Source organism: Panthera onca, chromosome A3 (assembly GCF_046562875.1).
Source record: "Panthera onca isolate mPanOnc1 chromosome A3, mPanOnc1 haplotype 2, whole genome shotgun sequence".
Taxonomy (NCBI): Eukaryota; Metazoa; Chordata; class Mammalia; order Carnivora; family Felidae; genus Panthera; species Panthera onca.
The window spans coordinates 82,069,804-82,087,936 of NC_138341.1; the positions used below are offsets into that span (position 1 = coordinate 82,069,804).

Sequence of the window (18,133 nt, forward strand, 5' to 3'; positions counted from 1 at the left end):
TAGAAAGTACATAGAGGGAGAACCAGAACCTTTTCTTAACCTTTGATCCTTGGTTCCTGGCCAGTTGCATGAGTGGGCTTTTGGAAATCCAGTGACAGCCCAGTTGAAATTACATATAGAATTTCTTGGTTTGTCCAAATGTACATATTTTTTCTGGGAGAAAAGGGCCTTTCATTAGATTCTCAAAAGGTTCAAGATCCAAAAGAAGATATGATCTAGTAGGTTCAGTATGCATTTCCCTGAAGTAGGCCAGGGGAAAGGTCCTTTCATTAGGTTGACCACAGCATTCTGCCTTGTCTAGGTGAGGGAGAACCCCTGGGCTGAGTGCTATGTGGTTAAAAGAGAACCCTCTGTCCTGTCCAGAGAAAACAGTTAATAGCGGGGATTATCCATGTCAAAGATCTGAGAGGTCCTTAAAATACAGATTCCTATTCTCTTACTGAAAATAAGTAACATTTAGACATTTGGCACCTTGAAGCCTGAGTTGACTTGTCACGGATGCTTGCATGTGTTCGGGGATAAAAGTTCATATTCTTGTGATTGAAGTAGCTGTGGTGTTCAGAAAAAAAAAAATCCAAAGGAGGATTTGAACATGCTTTACAATAAATAATACCAGTATGGAGGAGTTGTTTAAAAAAAAAAAAGAAGAAGAAAAGAAAAAAGAAGGACCAGACCTAATAAGCAAAGCATGTGTTTGTGGGGTTGGGGGGTGTTAGGGGACAGGGAGGAATTTACATGCAGTCAGCAGTGTGTTGATTCACAGAAGAGCTGAGCCACAAGCCAGATTGTGAAGAAAACAGTACAGGTTAAAGGGGGGAGAGGGAAGGGAAGAGGGACTAGTACAGTAGGTTTGTTTAACAACATTTGGATGAAGAGTCTAGGACTAAACTTTTTATTCTGAAAGTTAAACTTACAACAAATAGAAAATTTTTATCTATTTGGCCACTAACAATTTAGAAAATAGGAGTTCCTGAATTATGTAGGCTACTTTTATATTAATGATTATAGCCTCCCTTTTCTTCTTTTTACCTAAAGTTGCTTTGGACTGAAACCTATGCTTATGAAAAAATTCTTTGAGGAGACTGTTCACATAGGATTCTATTTTTAAACCCAATTTTTATTATAGTTGTAGATAATGCTTTGTTTCACATTTTTCCACCTGAAAATTTTAAACATTTAAGTGGTCTGGGATTATGCCAGTAAATGGAATTTGTCCCTCTCCTATGGGACTTATTCTGAATCTTGCATGTAGAAAGGTTGAGCCAATTGTGATTTGGTATTTTTAGTTCTCATTAAGTGCGTTGATATAATAGATAGCATAGCTGGAATTATATAAATTGCAATCTAATATAATAAAATATAGATTATTTCAGAGATTATTTTCCCAACTTAAAAGCAACCAGATTAACTCAGGTGACAAGTTGTTGTTAACATTTTTTTCAATTGTCAAGTAGAAGGCATACTCCAGTAGCAGCAGCAGAGGGAATGATAGTATTGAATATTCCTAAAGAAACCAAAATTCCTTTTTTTGTAACTACTATGAACATGGATAGCAATCTCTAAAGCATGAGTGTTTTATGACTTGAGAGAAGAAAGAAATAAAATCGGTGTATTTGAAAAGTTGGCTGTTTTTAAGTTGTATTGCTGTAATCTGCCAACACATAGGGGTTTGTCTTTGCTCATTAAATGTGTTCTGTGGTTATTTGGTCTGAAATTTTATGAGACCAGGTGATGTGAGGATGGATAGATAGGTCTGCATGTATGGCAGTGTCTGTCTTGTGGTTTTTCTTTTCTCCCTCTCTCTGCCTGTCCACTCTCTGCTTTGACATGGATGTGCATGTAGCATGTTGTCCTCCCTTTTAGGATTAGGACTCTGTGAGGGTTTTTTTGTGTGATTTTGTTTTGTTTCCTTAATCTTTGTGTTTACTCCTATCTGTAATGTTAGTCTGGATATTAAAAGAGTTTTCTTTATAAATGTAAATTTGCTTTTTTCTATATATTGTGTTCCCCAGACTGCTTCGTCCCTTAGAAGTATAACTGTTCCACTGCTTGGCTTACCGAGTACTGTATTGCCCCAGTTTGCCTTCCCCTACTTCTTGTTTTGGATTTGGTATTGACCAGAAAAGCGTTTTATGCAGAACGCATTGAATGTTTTGTGTTTTGTTTTCTTGTAAGGTACAGTGGTCCCACCTGGCATCTCTCAAGAACAATGTTTCCCCTGTCTCGCGATCCCATTCCTTCAGTGACCCTTCTCCTCCCAAATTTGCACACCACCATCTTCGCTCTCAGGACCCATGTCCACCTTCCCGCAGTGAGGTGCTAAGTCAGAGTTCTGACTCTAAGTCGGAGGTACCTGACCCCACCCAAAAGGCTTGGTCTAGATCAGACAGTGACGAGGTGCCTCCAAGGGTAAGAAGCAGAAAGACAGATGTGTGCTTCTTTTTTCCATTTTGTTATTTAAAAAAATATTTATTTTAATTAAGGGTATGATGGCTTCACCAGAATGAAGGGGCAATGAAACTTCAAAGGAACTTTTTACAGTGGGGAAAGTTCCATAGTTAGGCAGTTATATTCAGCCAGTGGCCAGTTAGCTTTTTATGGTTGTTGTTAGTGCTATACTTAAACACAGAGTAACAGAATAATATATGAGTAAGTCTATAAAGAATATACTTCTAGAACAAAAAGAATCAAAGTATATTTTAGCAGCTGTCTTACACATTTATACAAAAGCTATAAATTGTTTTGCAACATTAATGATTATCAAAATTTTCAGAAAAGGTCTTTTAAGAAAAATTTAACATAAACATTTCCAAAAAAATGATTTTGTTCTTTTTAAATTGAGGGATTTTTGTTTTTCAATTTTTTGTTTTGTTTTTGGTAGTTAATGGCGAAGTTAAATGAAAGGCACTTTTTCATTTCGTTAATTTTTCCCTCCACTTGGAATTTGCTTCCTCTGAATATTTTCTTGCTTCCTACCAGTCTTCATTTCCTACTGATCCGTTTGTAGACCATTGTTTGGTTTCTTTGAGCTTATTTTTCTGATTCTCACATTATCTCAGCAAAATGCTTTGTATGTCCCCTGCCACTAAGCTTCAGTACAAACATCATTTAAATGTTACGGAAGTGTAGAAAGGCTGTTTGTCCTGGCTCCTTTGATGCCTTTGACTTAAATTTTCTCTATCATATTGAATCAGTGGAGGGCATAGAAGGATCAGGGAGAGGGGTAGTGATAGTAAGGCTCACATAATTCAGACTGTTGTAAAAATATGTTTTGGTAGGGAAATATTTTTTTCTTCTCATTTTCAATAATTTAATTGCTATATTTTTCTACCCCAAGGTTCCTGTGAGGACAACATCTCGTTCTCCTGTTCTGTCGCGTCGGGATTCCCCACTGCAAGGCAGTGGACAGCAAAATAGCCAAGCAGGTCAAAGAAACTCCACCAGGTAAGAGAAGAGGGAACCTTAAGAATAGGTTTACTGCACAGAATATTCCATCATACTTGTTTTCATAAAAATGCTCATAAACATGGAACCATCTGGGGTAAAGAAATCATCAGTTTATAAAAGAAAAACTGCCAGGAAATCCATTATCATGAATAATAGCAAACTGGTCTATAGTGAAAAAAGAGTCTGAATCCAATGGTATGTTTGGCAGTTTTAAAATGAAAACTCCCTGTCTGTGTAAGGGCAAGTGGAAGGGAAGGCAGGGGAGAGTCTGAGACAATTGTAACCTGAGGGAGTTTATCCTCTAAAGGATGTCCTAATGCCTTGGGAGTGGTATGGAAATCACAAACGAAAGAAAGTGCGGGGTTGACTTGCAGTCTGTAATAAACTAGTGCGTTAACCAAATAATATTTTCAGGTTATAGAGCTGTTCTGTTACTTAAAATAGCTAAACAGCTATCTAAATTTGAATTTAACTTAATTAAAATTCAATATAATTAAAAGTTATTTTCCTTAGCTGTGCTAGTCCCATTTCACATGCTCAGGAGCCACGTGCATGTTATACTACCATGTTATACTACTCAGCTACAGAGTGTTTTCATCCTCTCTGTGATTTCCATTGGCCAGTGCCGTCCTAGGAGAAGGAAAGGGCACTATGCTGACTATTTTGTACTTGATCACCGCCAAACCTCTGAAGTTAGCCTTGTGCACATCTAGCCTTTTAGAACTTGAAGTGCTAAGATGGAAGACAGGCCAGAAGCTGCAGAGAGCCTTCTTAGTCCTTAAATGATCAGGGTAGACTGTGGGATTCTCCTGTGATTGAGTCTCTGTATTAATTGTAACCTAGCAAACTTGTGCTCTGATTGCATCCGTGGCCAGGGTACATCACAACCTGTGCTTTCTGTCATGTTTCTAACACAGCCCATACAAGGGAGTATGCTGCATAAGTGTTGGCCCTTGAAGGCACTGATGGACAGTGAGAATAGTATAATTTTGTGTGTGATTACATAAGTAGACTTTTTTATAATAAGAAACTGAGTTTGTAGCTGTGACAGAAATAGTAACGCTTTTAGACTGAACAGTAGCATTTCCTGTCAGTTGTGATGAAGATGTGGGGTCTGCTAATGGTAGCCTGTCATTTAACATTTTTGATATGAGATTATCTGGGACACTTTGTATACCCAAAACCAATGTGACGTGTGTGAACTATACTTGAATTTAAAAAAGGATCTGGGAGATAAAAATCCATGAATAACCTAATTAACTTTTGGTGAATTTAATGTTAAATGCTGTTTTAATGTTAAATGTTGCCATTTTTTTCTCACCTAGATTTCAAAGACATCGATGGACACATCACGCATATGTTTATAACTTGATCTTGGCATAATGCATTAGCTTTTCTCTTTTCTTTTCTAACAGCAGTATTGAGCCCAGGCTGCTGTGGGAGAGAGTGGAGAAGCTGGTGCCCAGGCCCGGCAGTGGCAGCTCCTCGGGGTCCAGCAACTCAGGATCCCAGCCTGGGTCCCACCCTGGGTCTCAGAGCGGCTCTGGGGAGCGCTTCAGAGTGAGATGTAGGATGCCTTTGTTTTTCCCTTCCCTCGTTAACAGTATTGGGCTATGATGGTGTATTGGAGGTTCTTTTTAATCATGTAAAAAGGCCTATGGTTTTTCCACAGCTGCATACCACAAAGCAATGTTTCAGTACAGGTTGCTAATGCTACCATAATTTTAATAACAAAGAGTTCACTTTTGAGAGCTTACACATGCCTCTCACTGTGAGCACTTTATATGCATAATCTCACTTAATCCTTAAAATGACCGAGGGAGAGGGGAGAGGGGAGAGGGGAGAGGAATGTATTGTGTCTCCATTTTACAGATTAAAGCAACTGCAATTTAGTGAGATTGATAAACTTGTCCAAGATGATTAGCTAAATGTCTGAGCTGGGATTTGAACCCACTTCTTAGAATGTAGGCTCCCATCCACTCTGTCATCATTATTGGTTATTTTAACTGTCAAAATATTAAGTTAGTGAAAGTTCCCTCCAGTATGTCATTGACATAATGTAACAAGGTGTTACGAATACATGCTAAGCAGAGTCAGGTCTGAGTGTGAAGCCTTGAGTAGGGTTAGCAGGAGTGGGAGGGAGAAGGAGGGGAGAGAGGCAGAGGCTGGGTGGGCTGGGTCAGCTTTATGTGACGCACTTCTCTATGTTTATCCATTTCTGCTCTTGAATTTCACAGCGTCATCCAAATCTGAAGGCTCTCCATCTCAGCGCCTCGAAAATGCAGTGAAAAAATCTGAAGATAAGAAGGAAGTTTTTAGACCTCTCAAGCCTGCTGTAAGAATTCTACAAAATCAGTTTTACTTATTCCAAGCTTGAGTGAGATCTCTTAAAAATATGTGGTTGAGAAGCTTACAGTCTTTTTCATGGGGCCCTCTTACAGATTTCAGGACTTAGAAAGAGTGCCGTGTCCTCACACATTTGTGCACACTCATACCCCACCACTATAGTAATTTTTTTTCAAAAAGTACAAAAGAAAGAAAAGCCTTTTTATTTTTACCTCTTTGCTCAGCGTTAACCTTTATGTATTCTTGATAAGTTGGGCATTTACAAAGTGGCTTTAAAAAAATTTTTTTTTTAATTTATTTTGAGTGGGAGTGGCAGAGAGAGAGAGAATCTCAAGCAGGTACCACGTTCAGTGCAGAGCCCTATGTGGGGCTCAGTCCCACGACCGTGGGATCATGACCTGAACTGAAATCCGAAAGTGTTGTCTGAAAATGTCTGACGCTTAAACAACTCAGCCACCTAGATGCCCCAAAACTGGCTTTTAGACTAAATTTTTTTACATTAACTTCTTTCTTCAATTCACCTATTATTTAAATTCTGCCTTTTGGTACCAGAAATGACGGTTTTGACTTCCTCATACTTGGTCTTTAATCCTTGTTGCATTAACTGACCATGTAACTGTGCCCATTGGGGGTTTTAAGCCTTTTGGAATTTTGATTTCTTGCTTGAATTGATTTCTGTACTTCCCCTCACTCCCCTCTCTCCCGTGCTTCCTTGTGCTGTGCATTCTTCATCACTGATGGCTTCTCCGGCTCACTGAAACTGCTACTGCACTGAAGGGTGAAGTGGTAAGCCCCATCTCTGAAAGATTCTGCAGCAGAACAACATTCCAGCTGCCTCTTCATTTTAGCTTATAATCCATCCACATTTCCTTTCCACCCTCAACTTCCCTTTTTGTTCTTTTCTAGAATTCAAAAGTCCTAGACTTCTGCTTTATCTTTTTAACACAGAATTTACTGCATACATTTATTGTTAAATACAGCTTCTAAAAATAACTTCTTAAAAAGCTACAGTTGTAATTATGAAATAGTTAAGACCCAAGGTCCAATACACTGTTATTTCAGAGGCTTAAGCTCAAAAAAGAACAAGATCTTCTTACCTGTGGAGAAGGAAACTCAGTTGGAACTGCTAAAAAGAAAAAGGAAAAGTGACTACATAGCCTGCTTTTAAAAAAAGTCATTACTTCCAAATGTAATTCCCAAGTAGAAACCTCAGACTTTTATATGAAAATGTAGAGTATAAATAATAATTACACTTAAAAATTATATTTGGATAATTGAGTATGAAAATATCTCAGTATGGAAGAGTAAAGGGAAGCGAAGCTCCTTATGAATGATATCTTTGAACGTGGATTTCCATTCTGTCTGATGTTCGTATTTGTTGGCAGCGTTGCAGGGAAGTGTGGGTAAGATGGCACCAGGGAAGTGTGCCTCACCTCCTGCCGACAGCAGCACGCACTGCCTGCACTTTCTCACTCTCTGTGTCATGGGCCCTCTTAGGAATGTGGCGAATTGTTAACACTCTGTGAAGTGAGACATGAATAACATACTCACTTTTCTTAGCTTTGAAATTGTTAAAAATAAAAGAGTTAAAAATAATGAGTTCACCAAATAAAAACTCCCAGTCAGCCCTTTTTAACTAAAATCTTGCTTTCTGGATAGTTTTCTCGAGAGAAGACTTTGTTATATGGGCAGAAATCCAGGGATTTGCCTTCACACATTTGTTGATCTAGAATTTTACATTAGGGTTTTTAAAAAACACTATTACCTTATTGTAAGCAGATTGTTTTTTATTGTTGTGAGATTTGAACTGTGTGCAACATCTTTAGCTTCTTTTCTATCGAAAGCTTGAAGAGCTCACCTTCTTATTAATTATACTGGTAAATACAAAATAGTTTTACAAAACTGATACTGTGGCTATCTTATCAGTAGTTAAAATGAAGAATGTCTCATAATTTGCTGTTTTCTTCCCACTGCCCCCTGCATGTGCCCCTTTGCCTTACTCCTTTTTGTCCTGTGCATTAGGATTTGACTGCACTGGCCAAAGAACTTCGAGCAGTGGAAGATGTGCGACCGCCACACAAAGTGACAGACTACTCCTCATCCAGTGAAGAGTCAGGGACAACAGATGAAGAAGATGATGATGTAGAACAAGAAGGAGCCGAGGAACCCACCTCTGGACCAGAGGACACCAGAGCAGCGTCAGTCCTTGGTGTATTTTAGAGAGGCTGAGAATGTCTCCACTGAGCTTTCTTTCCATTTGGAACCGTTTTTTTCTAAACCTATCCTGATTCTATGGCCATTTAACATTTAGTTCTCCTGGATTCAACAGCAGACAGCCTTCATGTTTTTCCCTCTTCTGTGTGTGTGTGTGTGCGCGCGCGTGGGCACGTGTGTGCCTCTCCCCAAGACCCCGACGTGTATTTTATTTTATTTTATTTTTTTAATTTGAGGAAATGACAGAAGGGAAGTTTCAGTTTGATTGAACCATGTTAACCATAAGAATTCATCCTAAATTTTTTGCTTAAAAACAGACAATACTGGCAGAAAGGTCTTTGTTGAAAGGGAAAAGCTAAGCATTTATTTTCCTTGAGGAAACTATATCTGTAGCCTGACCTCATCTTACGCCTTTGGGAAGGTGGAAAATCTTTTTTTTGTTGTTGTTGTTTTTTTTTTGTTTTTTTTTAAGTTTTATTTATTTATTTTTGAGAGAGAAACAGAGAGAGTGAGCAGGGGAGGGGCAGAGAGAGAGGGAGAGAGAGAATCCCAAGCAGGCTCTGCCCTGTCAGCATGGAGCCCGATGCGGGGCTCAAACTCACACTGTGAGATCATGACCTGAGCCGAAACTAAGAGTCGGACTCTTAACCGACTGAGCCACCCAAGCACTCTGGGAAGATGAAAAATCTTAAACAGGATGTTTTCTGCTCATGGGATTATTATGGCCCTTCACTTCTGAATTTTGTTCCAATAGGTCATCTCTGAATTTGAGCAATGGTGAAACAGAATCCGTGAAAACCATGATTGTCCATGATGATGTAGAAAGTGAACCAGCCATGACTCCATCCAAGGAGGGCACTCTAATCGTCCGCCAGGTACCTGTGTCTTCTCTTTGTTGTTAGAGGCAGAGCTTCTCCTGTAGTCATTAACCCACTTGCTCATTCACTCACTCATGCTGTTTCTACATCATCATCTGTTTTCATGTTAACAAGACCCAGAGGGTAGAGTATCGGGGGCTAGGGAGGCAGGTATGTGCTGCATGCCAAGAAGGTAGCTAGCGGTCTTCCACCCCACATTGCTGCTCCTCTGCATGTTTTGCGGCAGCCCTCATTCAAGCACCACGCCGATTCTCACAGTCTGTGTCTGAGCAGTAGAAAAGCCACATGGAGTCCTTCAGCAAGCTTGCAGGGCGAGGAGGCAGACCCCGGTCTGTAGCAGGGCAGCCGCAGAGGTTCTGCAGAGAGCTCCCAGCTCTGGGCATCCACAGTGCTCAGCAGGAGCAGCCCTTTGGCAGGAGCAGTTGAAGAGCGGATGAGCCTCCTCAGTCACAGGAGGGCCTTGTGGAGCAAAAGGGTTGGGAGGTCTCGCTTGTGTGTTCCAAAACGTTAGTTTCCTCACTTGTTGAATATTAAATGTGTCGGATTACTCAGTTTTACAACTGTCTGTTCATTTCTTAGCTTAGAAGACAGAGAAGTGATACACTTCCCATGACATAGAACAGGCGCCTTTCTAGTGTTTTGGACTTTTCCTGAGTGTGTTTCATGCAATGGCAATGCATTCGGATGGAAAGTGGGAAGAAGGTGGAAAAGACCAGGATTCAGAGAAGCGACAGGGTACTCTCTAGGGCTTTAGATAGATATTTAAAGAAACAAAAAAGGCTAGTGGTTTTGGTAACAACAGCTAGTGTGGCAGATAAACCAATTAAGCCGTCACCGCGCAAGTCCTGTGGCCACCAGATGAGGTACTTTGAATTCTGTTGGCTCAATGTAGGCATTCGGCGAGGAAGTGTGAACAATTTTGGCCAGTTTCCTCCGGTCTTTCCTTGATAATTTAACAGTTTGAAAAGTCACACAGCACCATTAAGTCAGTTATCAGTAGGGTCATAGGGAATTTCAGCAGCGCTTGAGCGAGACGAGTGTGCCTGTTTTTTCTACAGAGTACAGTTGACCAAAAGCGCGCCAGCCATCATGAGAGCAATGGCTTTGCCGGTCGCATTCACCTCTTGCCAGATCTCTTACAGCAAAGCCATTCCTCCTCCACTTCCTCCACCTCTTCCTCCCCATCCTCCAGCCAGCCGACACCCACCATGTCCCCACAGACACCCCAGGACAAGCTCACTACTAATGAGGTATGTCTCGCACCACAGCTGGCTGCTTTCATAGGGTTTGACCAGCACTGCCTAGTAGCTAGTTTGCAGAGGAGACCTTTCCCACACCCCTCACCCCTCCCTTCCCCCTGCTTTCTTCTGTCACCTACCCTTCTCCCCAACCCCAAGTAACATGTTTCAGATCTGCATACAAATCCCTTAACCCTAGATCAATGTCCCTCCAACTTGCCAGTTCACTGTTTACTTTTCTCTAGATGAGTGTAGTTGCATGGCTTTCTTTATTCAGTTTATTTTTTAAAAGTCTAAATAAAATGATTGCTGTGTTCTCAGATCCATATGTATTTGGCATGAAATTCTTGTAGCCATTTGTGGAATCTGCCTTTTTCATTCTTTTTATCTGATAAGTAAAATATAGAAAAATTTGGTTAAGCAGACTTGGCCTTATCTGGACACACTTGTTATCCTGTACAGGAATCTCCTTCAAACAGGGCTGAGTTGCTTTTTGTTTTTGATGGGGGGTAGATCGTTGGTTGGTTACTGATTCGTTTTCACCAACCCTGTTAAAAGGATGTCTTTCCTTGAAATCCACCTTCATTCAGAGTTTAAGAAAAGGCCAAATGATTTTTAGGGAAATGTAGAAAATTAGGATGTTAAGAAGAGCAAAGGTCTGAGCATGCTTTAATTTAAATTTTTGAATGGAAAATCTGGTGTGCTCGTTTGAAGGCTTGGCTGTGGTGCTCAGTCTGGGTGCTAGTTGGGTGGTGCTTTGCTCTTTGGAACAAGATTATGCCCCAGGTGCAGTGACATAGTCCACCTTGAGCACCCTGTACTAAATTAAACAAGTGGTTTGATTTCTTGGGAGGTTTGGTTTAAATGCATTTGTCTAATGGTCGAAAGGAGGTTGAAAGTGGCATGTAGCTTCAGCCAATCTTGTTAATGTAAACATTTAACTGCCAGCCTGTCTCTACCTGCTTCTATTTTGGTTCCCTTGTTAGAAAGAATCAGAATAATCCTCTCCCCCTGAGGAGCAGGGGCAAGTCAACTGCTTCCAAGGTGGGCTTGCATCAGATTGGCCATCGGATGGATTGGCCATTGATCACAGGATGGGGTGGGAAGCTTGCCAGCAGACAGCTGTGTGAAATGGGAGGAGAGAGCCTGGGAGCCTAGGCAGTCTTGGGCTCTAGGACATAGTGGCTCTCAGCTGCCTGTGGAGGGCGAAAGGTTTCAGGACTAAAGCACTTGATCAGAAGTGTTCTTTTTTCTCCAGCGATATATCCCACCTACACTCACATTTCTCCTTATATTTATATTTAAACTTTGCTCCATTTTGCTCTAATGTCCAATATTTACTATAACCCTTAACTCACTAAACTGGCAAGTTTATTTTTCCGTTTGTTTTGTTTTTAATTGTCATTACATTTCCACTTAACAATTTGTTTCACTTTCTTTGTGTTCTGTTATTTTTTTTTTTTGTCTTAAGTTACACTATTAACCAAAACACTAGCGTTCCTAAAAGAGCAAAAGTATGTGCCATATCTTGTTGTTTGCACCTTTCACTAATGAGCCCCTGTTCGATATGGGTTTACTGATGATGCACCTAAAACGGTGGTAGCCAAAGCTTCTGTAGCTTTCTGGCAAGAGGCTCACTTTAAAATAAATAATACAAAGCAAAGATTTGCCAATATTCCAACATATATTAATTGGGCAGAAGAATAATGTCAGAAATTGATGAATTGAGATAGACATTTCAAGCCTGTCCTTTAGGAGTTTTTATTATCATTATTTATTAAAAAAAAAAAAAAAAACAACAACTTGGAGCATGAAGTGTAGATTTTGTTGGTAGCTCACAGCATTCCTATGTTAGATGAACAGTACTTCTGAAGAGAGATGTAGCTTTTTGGTGGTTCCAGGTCGAACAGCCTATTGTCGGGCTGTGTTGTGCACATGCAGAGGCACCCCTGAGAGCATTTGGGGGGAACGATGCAGGAGGGATAGGCCTTCCTAGTGGGAAATCATGCAGTGTAGAAATGGATTGAAATGTTGTATGTTCATCTTTTTAATGTCATTTGTATTAATAAAATTGAAATTTACATTGCAGACTCAGTCCGCTAGTAGCACACTCCAGAAACACAAATCTTCCTCCTCCTTTACACCTTTTATAGACCCCAGATTACTACAGATTTCTCCATCTAGTGGGACAACAGTGACTTCTGTGGGTAAGTAAAGGAGCAACAAGAAAGCAGCTGACAAACAGGACTTGGTCACTTTGTATTGGTCTTTCTGATGGCTGAGGCATGGCATGGTGGTTGTTTGCAGGCACAGACCTCGGATACAGAAACACCCATCCCGCTTGCATTGCCTTATTTGCAGTGAGCTGCATAGTCAGTTTCCTTTTCCCATATACATTTCTTACAAATTTCTTTTTCTTGACAAAGGGTCCGTTACAACATGTGAATATTTACTGAGGTGTAGCAGGGGAGGGAGGCAAGCGCATTGTTTGTGTGTACAGAAAATAATTTAAAGTGTATCGTGTTCTAGTGGGATTTTCCTGTGATGGAATGAGACCAGAAGCCATAAGGCAAGATCCTACCCGGAAGGGCTCAGTGGTCAATGTGAATCCCACCAACACTAGGCCACAGAGTGACACCCCAGAGATTCGTAAATATAAGAAGAGATTTAACTCCGAGATTCTGTGTGCTGCCTTATGGGGTAGGTATCGTACTGCTACTATGACTCTCTATCCTTTTTTTTTTTTTTTTTTTTTTTTAAATTCTGAAGGGTGGACTGGTCTTTTAGAGAAGTACTATTTTGGATAGTTTGGGGAGTTTTTAAAGAGTTGTTAACAGAGAAGTTGGAAAACTTTTTTTTTTTTTATGTTTATTAATTTATTTATTTTGAGAGAGGGGCAGGGGGAGACAGAGAGAATCCCAGGCAGAGCATGGAGCCTGATGGCAGGCCTTGATCTCACAACCATGAGATCATAACCTGAGCTAATATCAAGAGTCAGACGCTCAACCTTCTGAGCCAACCAGGTGCCCCTGGTGGGAAGACTTCTGCGATGCCCACCCTTGTAACCTTTTCCTAAAGAATCATGCAGGCATGTGTATGTTCATGCACTTGTTTCAGTCAACGGCTAACCTCCTGTCTCTTCACATAAAGAAAAAACTAGAAAGATGAGAAAGACATTGTTGGTCCTTATTTATAGGGAGAATGAAGAAATTTGTTGGATTGCAGTTTGATGTTTTTCCTTGCCCTTCATGACTTGGGCCTCACATGGAAATGAAGTTTTTAAAAGCAGTTTTTTACTGGCCGGAGTCTGCAGAAGCAGACTGTTGTACTGACTTTCTCCGTTGCCTGTCTGCAGTATTGGTGTAGCATATTCACAACCTAAGACGCCACAAGAGACTAAGTCTGCCATGCGCAGGACTACACCCTCTCATGTTCTGAACCTGGCCTCTCTGTCATCACCTTCCTTGCTCCCACAGACAGAACCTGTCTTAGAACTTGTCTTCTAGTCCCATGCTGTGTTTTTGTTCTTCTCCTGCCTGAACCCCAAAATCTATTTTCAGTAGGGACCCTGTTTCTAATCAGAACAGTGTCTCCTTCCCTTGACATTACAAATGTAAGTAGACAGAAGACATGCGATCCGTTTTGGTTGAATGCGCAGCACGTCTGTCCGTTGACTGCTCTCCTGCCCCTTTCACCAGCTCCTACTCGTTCTTCTCCCTAGGGGTTTAGGAGAGTCCTTTCCCCTTTGCAGACACACCTGCTTTCTCTTTCACTTTTTGAATTCTGGGTTTCTGTCCTTGTCATCACTGAGTATCTTAAGTCTCCTATATCAGAAGGCCTTTTCTGTATTGACCTTGTAGGTAAAGGTAACAGTAGGCTCTTGGAGGGGGATTACTAGGATCATGTGAAAGCAGCTGGCACAGCATTGTCACCGCATGGCACTGTTAGTGTTGCTGGGTGAATGCCAGTTGTGATCACATCATGGAATGGAGTTCCATCATGTCCTTTCTTTTTAAAGGCCTTTTGTGGGGGTGTGTATATCATCAAAATTGATACATTATATTTAGTGTAGAAATAGTGTTAAGTAAGTTAATTCTTGGAAATTGGTGAAATAATTTTTATCTGGAACGTTTGCACTTGGTAGCACTCTTACACTGATTTTATGCTAATGTCCTACAAAGTGCTGGACTCTGTTCTGTGCCATTAGCTGATTTAATGAAAATCCTCCTTCTTTTTTTTTTTTTTTTTTTTTTTTTTTTTAATTTTTTTTTTCAACGTTTTTTATTTATTTTTGGGACAGAGAGAGACAGAGCATGAACGGGGGAGGGGGAGAGAGAGAGGGAGACACAGAATCGGAAACAGGCTCCAGGCTCCGAGCCATCAGCCCAGAGCCTGACGCGGGGCTCGAACTCACGGACCGCGAGATCGTGACCTGGCTGAAGTCGGACGCTTAACCGACTGCGCCACCCAGGCGCCCCGAAAATCCTCCTTCTAATGAACTTCTTTAATACCTCAGAGAATAAGAGTATCCTGAGCTTGTGTTTTTAAAAATGTGGTAGAACTTTCCATTTTATCAGTATGTGGAAAGGCGTGATAGGCAAGATGACTTAAAGTTGAAATGCATTTCTATAAATCCATGTATTTGAGTTGCTCCTTGGCTCGGGGCACATCAGTGATGGGTTTCCTTAAACTGCCTGCTAAGCTAAAAAGTAAGTTAAAAAAACAAGCCTTTTAAGTTAAATTTAAAAATAAGCTTTTTAAAGACTTAAGACACAGAAAAGTTAAGACATGTACTTTGAGAGTGGTAGCCTGACAAGGGGAGAAAATTCAGAGGACTCTAGAGTATTAGTTTGAAATGGTGACATTGATGCATTGAAAGTCAGCTGACCAGTGTTAGATAGGTTAGACAGGCTTTTTGTGTGCCCTCTTAGAAAATGCTAGCCTCAGGGCACCTGGGTGTTTTAGTCAGTTAAGCACCCTACTCTTGGTTTTGGCTTAGGTCATGATCTCACAGTTCGTGGGATGGAGCCCTGTGTCGAGCTCTGTGCTGACAGCATGGACATGCTTGGGATTCTCTCCTGTCTTTGTCCCTCCTTGCTTGCTCTGTCTCAAAACAAATAAACTTAAAAACAAAACTTTTAAAAAGAAAATGCTAGCTTCAAGCATTCTTTTTTAATCATCTTATATAATTGACTTCTGCTTTGTAAGATGCTACCTATTTATTATATTTTTGTAATAAGACGGTTTTCCCATTCACAGCCAGGATTATTTTAACACACATTTTGAACATGATTGTTCCAGCTTTTTTTTTTCTTTTCTTTTCTCTTTTCTTTTCTCTTTTCTTTTCCTTTTTCTTTCTTTCTTTTTTTTTTTAAATTTTAAATTATCTGTACACCTAATACAGGGCTCGAAACCTACAACCCCAACATCAAGAGTCACGTGTCTACTGACTGAACCAGCCAAGTGCCCCTGTTCCCACTCTTAACAGTAAACTATCTGCAGTTTACTACAGAGCATTGCCTGTAATATCATCATAGAATTTAAAGGAAACTTTATTTATTTTTATTTTTTTATTTTTTTTCAATATATGAAATTTATTGTCAAATTGGTTTCCATACAACACCCAGTGCTCATCCCAAAAGGTGCCCTCCTCAATACCCATCCCCCACCCTCCCCTCCCTCCCACCCCCCATCAACCCTCAGTTTGTTCTCAGTTTTTAAGAGTCTCTTATGCTTTGGCTCTCTCCCACTCTAACCTCCTTTTTTTTTTTTCCTTCCCCTCCCCCATGGGTTTCTGTTAAGTTTCTCAGGATCCACATAAGAGTGAAAACATATGGTATCTGTCTTTCTCTGTATGGCTTATTTCACTTAGCATAACACTCTCCAGTTCCATCCATGTTGCTACAAAGGGCCATATTTCATTCTCTCTCATTGCCACGTAGTACTTCATTGTGTATGTAAACCACAATTTCCTTATCCATTCATCAGTTGATGGGCATTTAGGCTCTTTCCATAATTTGGCTATTGTTGAGAGTGCTGCTATAAACATTGGGGTACAAGTGCCCCTATGCATCAGTACTCCTGTATCCCTTGGGTAAATTCCTAGCAGTGCTATTGCTGGGTCATAGGGTAGGTCTATTTTTAATTTTTTGAGGAACCTCCACACTGTTTTCCAGAGCGGCTGCACCAATTTGCATTCCCACCAACAGTGCAAGAGGGTTCCCGTTTCTCCACATCCTCTCCAGCATCTATAGTCTCCTGATTTGTTCATTTTGGCCACGCTGACTGGCGTGAAGTGATATCTGAGTGTGGTTTTGATTTGTATTTCCCTGATGAGGAGCGACGTTGAGCATCTTTTCATATGCCTGTTGGCCATCCGGATGTCTTCTTTAGAGAAGTGTCTATTCATGTTTTCTGCCCATTTCTTCACTGGGTTGTTTGTTTTTCGGGTGTGGAGTTTGGTGAGCTTTTTATAGATTTTGGATACTAGCCCTTAAAGGAAACTTTAAATCACACATTATAGAGTTAATAGCCATTTTTCCCCATCTTAAACCAGATTTCTATGAATACAGTCGCAGTTCCTAATACAGCTTGCCTTTGAGCAATTAATATTTAAAGTTTAATTATACCTAACAGTTGAAAGGTTTAAAAAGGATATTTATAAAAGGTTATTGCAGCCTGCAACTTGATTTTTTTCATCGTCCCATAATTTCCAGGGTGGTTATTTTCCAGTGACTCAATATTCCTCTGAGTACTAACACTCAGTACTTTACAGAATGACATAGTTCTTGGAAATACATAATGGAGAATTATGAGGTAGAGTATAAGTACCAAAGTATCTGTATTTTTTATGTTTATGAAAAGACTTTTTCAGTTTGTCTTTTATTCCTTTATTATTTCTTACTGTAAAATCTTGATTGATGTTTGGATGCTATTTGTTTTTGGAAACCACAAATAATAGGTTTCAGAATCTTATATTTCAGTAGTTATTACCAGACTTTTGACATGGGTCTTTCAGCTACTTGATATTGAAGATTGGGAAAATACTGAAATATTACATGAAATGGAATCTTTGGAATGGACTCTGTCTGAAAACAGCTCTATCAGTTAATGTTTTGTTTTTCTTCTGTTTACCTGTGAAGCCAGTTAAAATTATCTCACCTAGGTATGTGGAGGGAAAACAGTAAGGATAATGTCCAAATATAGTTCTGCATTGATAGGGAGATGGTCACCACAAAATGGTGAACCTCAAAAGTGAAATTGTATGAAAATGAATGGAGCATTACATAAGCATTAATTTTTCTTGCAGTGATGATAAGTGTGTTTTTAAATTGGACAGTGTTTTTTTTCTTAGCATTAAGTAACGATCTGATGTGTGTCATCTTTCTATTAAAAAACTTTTTCATGGAAAAACATGATGGCTTGTAAGCCTTATAAAGTGTAAGGCTGTGAACCCTAATTCAAAGCCACAGTGTTACCTGATGAATAAAATGGTAGTATCAGCCATAGCTGATATTTCATGTGGCTATTTAAATTTAATAGAAACTTCAGTTCCTCAGTTGCACCAGCCATGTTTCAAGTGCTCAGTAGCCACGTGTGGCTAACACATTGACATCAAGATAAGTTCTGTTGGACAAGGCTGGTCTGGATGGCACATTCTAAAAATCTTAATTATAAGTGACAGACGAAGTCATGTGCATTCATAAGCCTTTTACTTAAGCTCTTCAAATGACCATACTTTGAGAGTTTTGTTTACTTTTAATGGTTACTCTTAATGGGTAGTGAATACTCAGGTTTTTCTTCCTTCACATTTTCTGAAGCTATTTCATAGTATGTCAGGTTCTAACAAGCTCTCATTACAGTAATAGTAGATGGAAAGCACCTGTGATTTGGTGGAAGCATATGTGGGACAGCACATACAGGGATGCTCTTGTGAAACGTACCACAGTTTCTGTAAGGGCAAGATGGAAACCTGTATCATATGCCTAATAGGTTTTTAATGGGGGGCTT

General features: G+C 40.0%; 1 protein-coding gene across 50 annotated transcripts in view; it reads left to right on the forward strand.

The window, feature by feature from the left end:
* Window positions 1-18,133, forward strand: part of MAP4K4 (mitogen-activated protein kinase kinase kinase kinase 4) — a 198,051-nt gene that overhangs the window by 159,347 nt on the left and 20,571 nt on the right. For 12 of the 50 annotated variants that reach the window (XM_060608936.3, XM_060608998.3, XM_060609045.3 and 9 more), the window contains 9 exons: window positions 2,176-2,409; window positions 3,338-3,444; window positions 4,863-5,014; window positions 5,685-5,782; window positions 7,816-7,991; window positions 8,762-8,882; window positions 9,944-10,135; window positions 12,213-12,330; window positions 12,653-12,823. In XM_060608936.3, the coding sequence (XP_060464919.1) occupies window positions 2,176-2,409; window positions 3,338-3,444; window positions 4,863-5,014; window positions 5,685-5,782; window positions 7,816-7,991; window positions 8,762-8,882; window positions 9,944-10,135; window positions 12,213-12,330; window positions 12,653-12,823 (1,369 nt within the window). The remainder of the gene's footprint in view (window positions 1-2,175; window positions 2,410-3,337; window positions 3,445-4,862; window positions 5,015-5,684; window positions 5,783-7,815; window positions 7,992-8,761; window positions 8,883-9,943; window positions 10,136-12,212; window positions 12,331-12,652; window positions 12,824-18,133) is intronic. The other 38 variants (XM_060609008.3, XM_060609206.3, XM_060609116.3 and 35 more) reach the window with 8 other exon arrangements.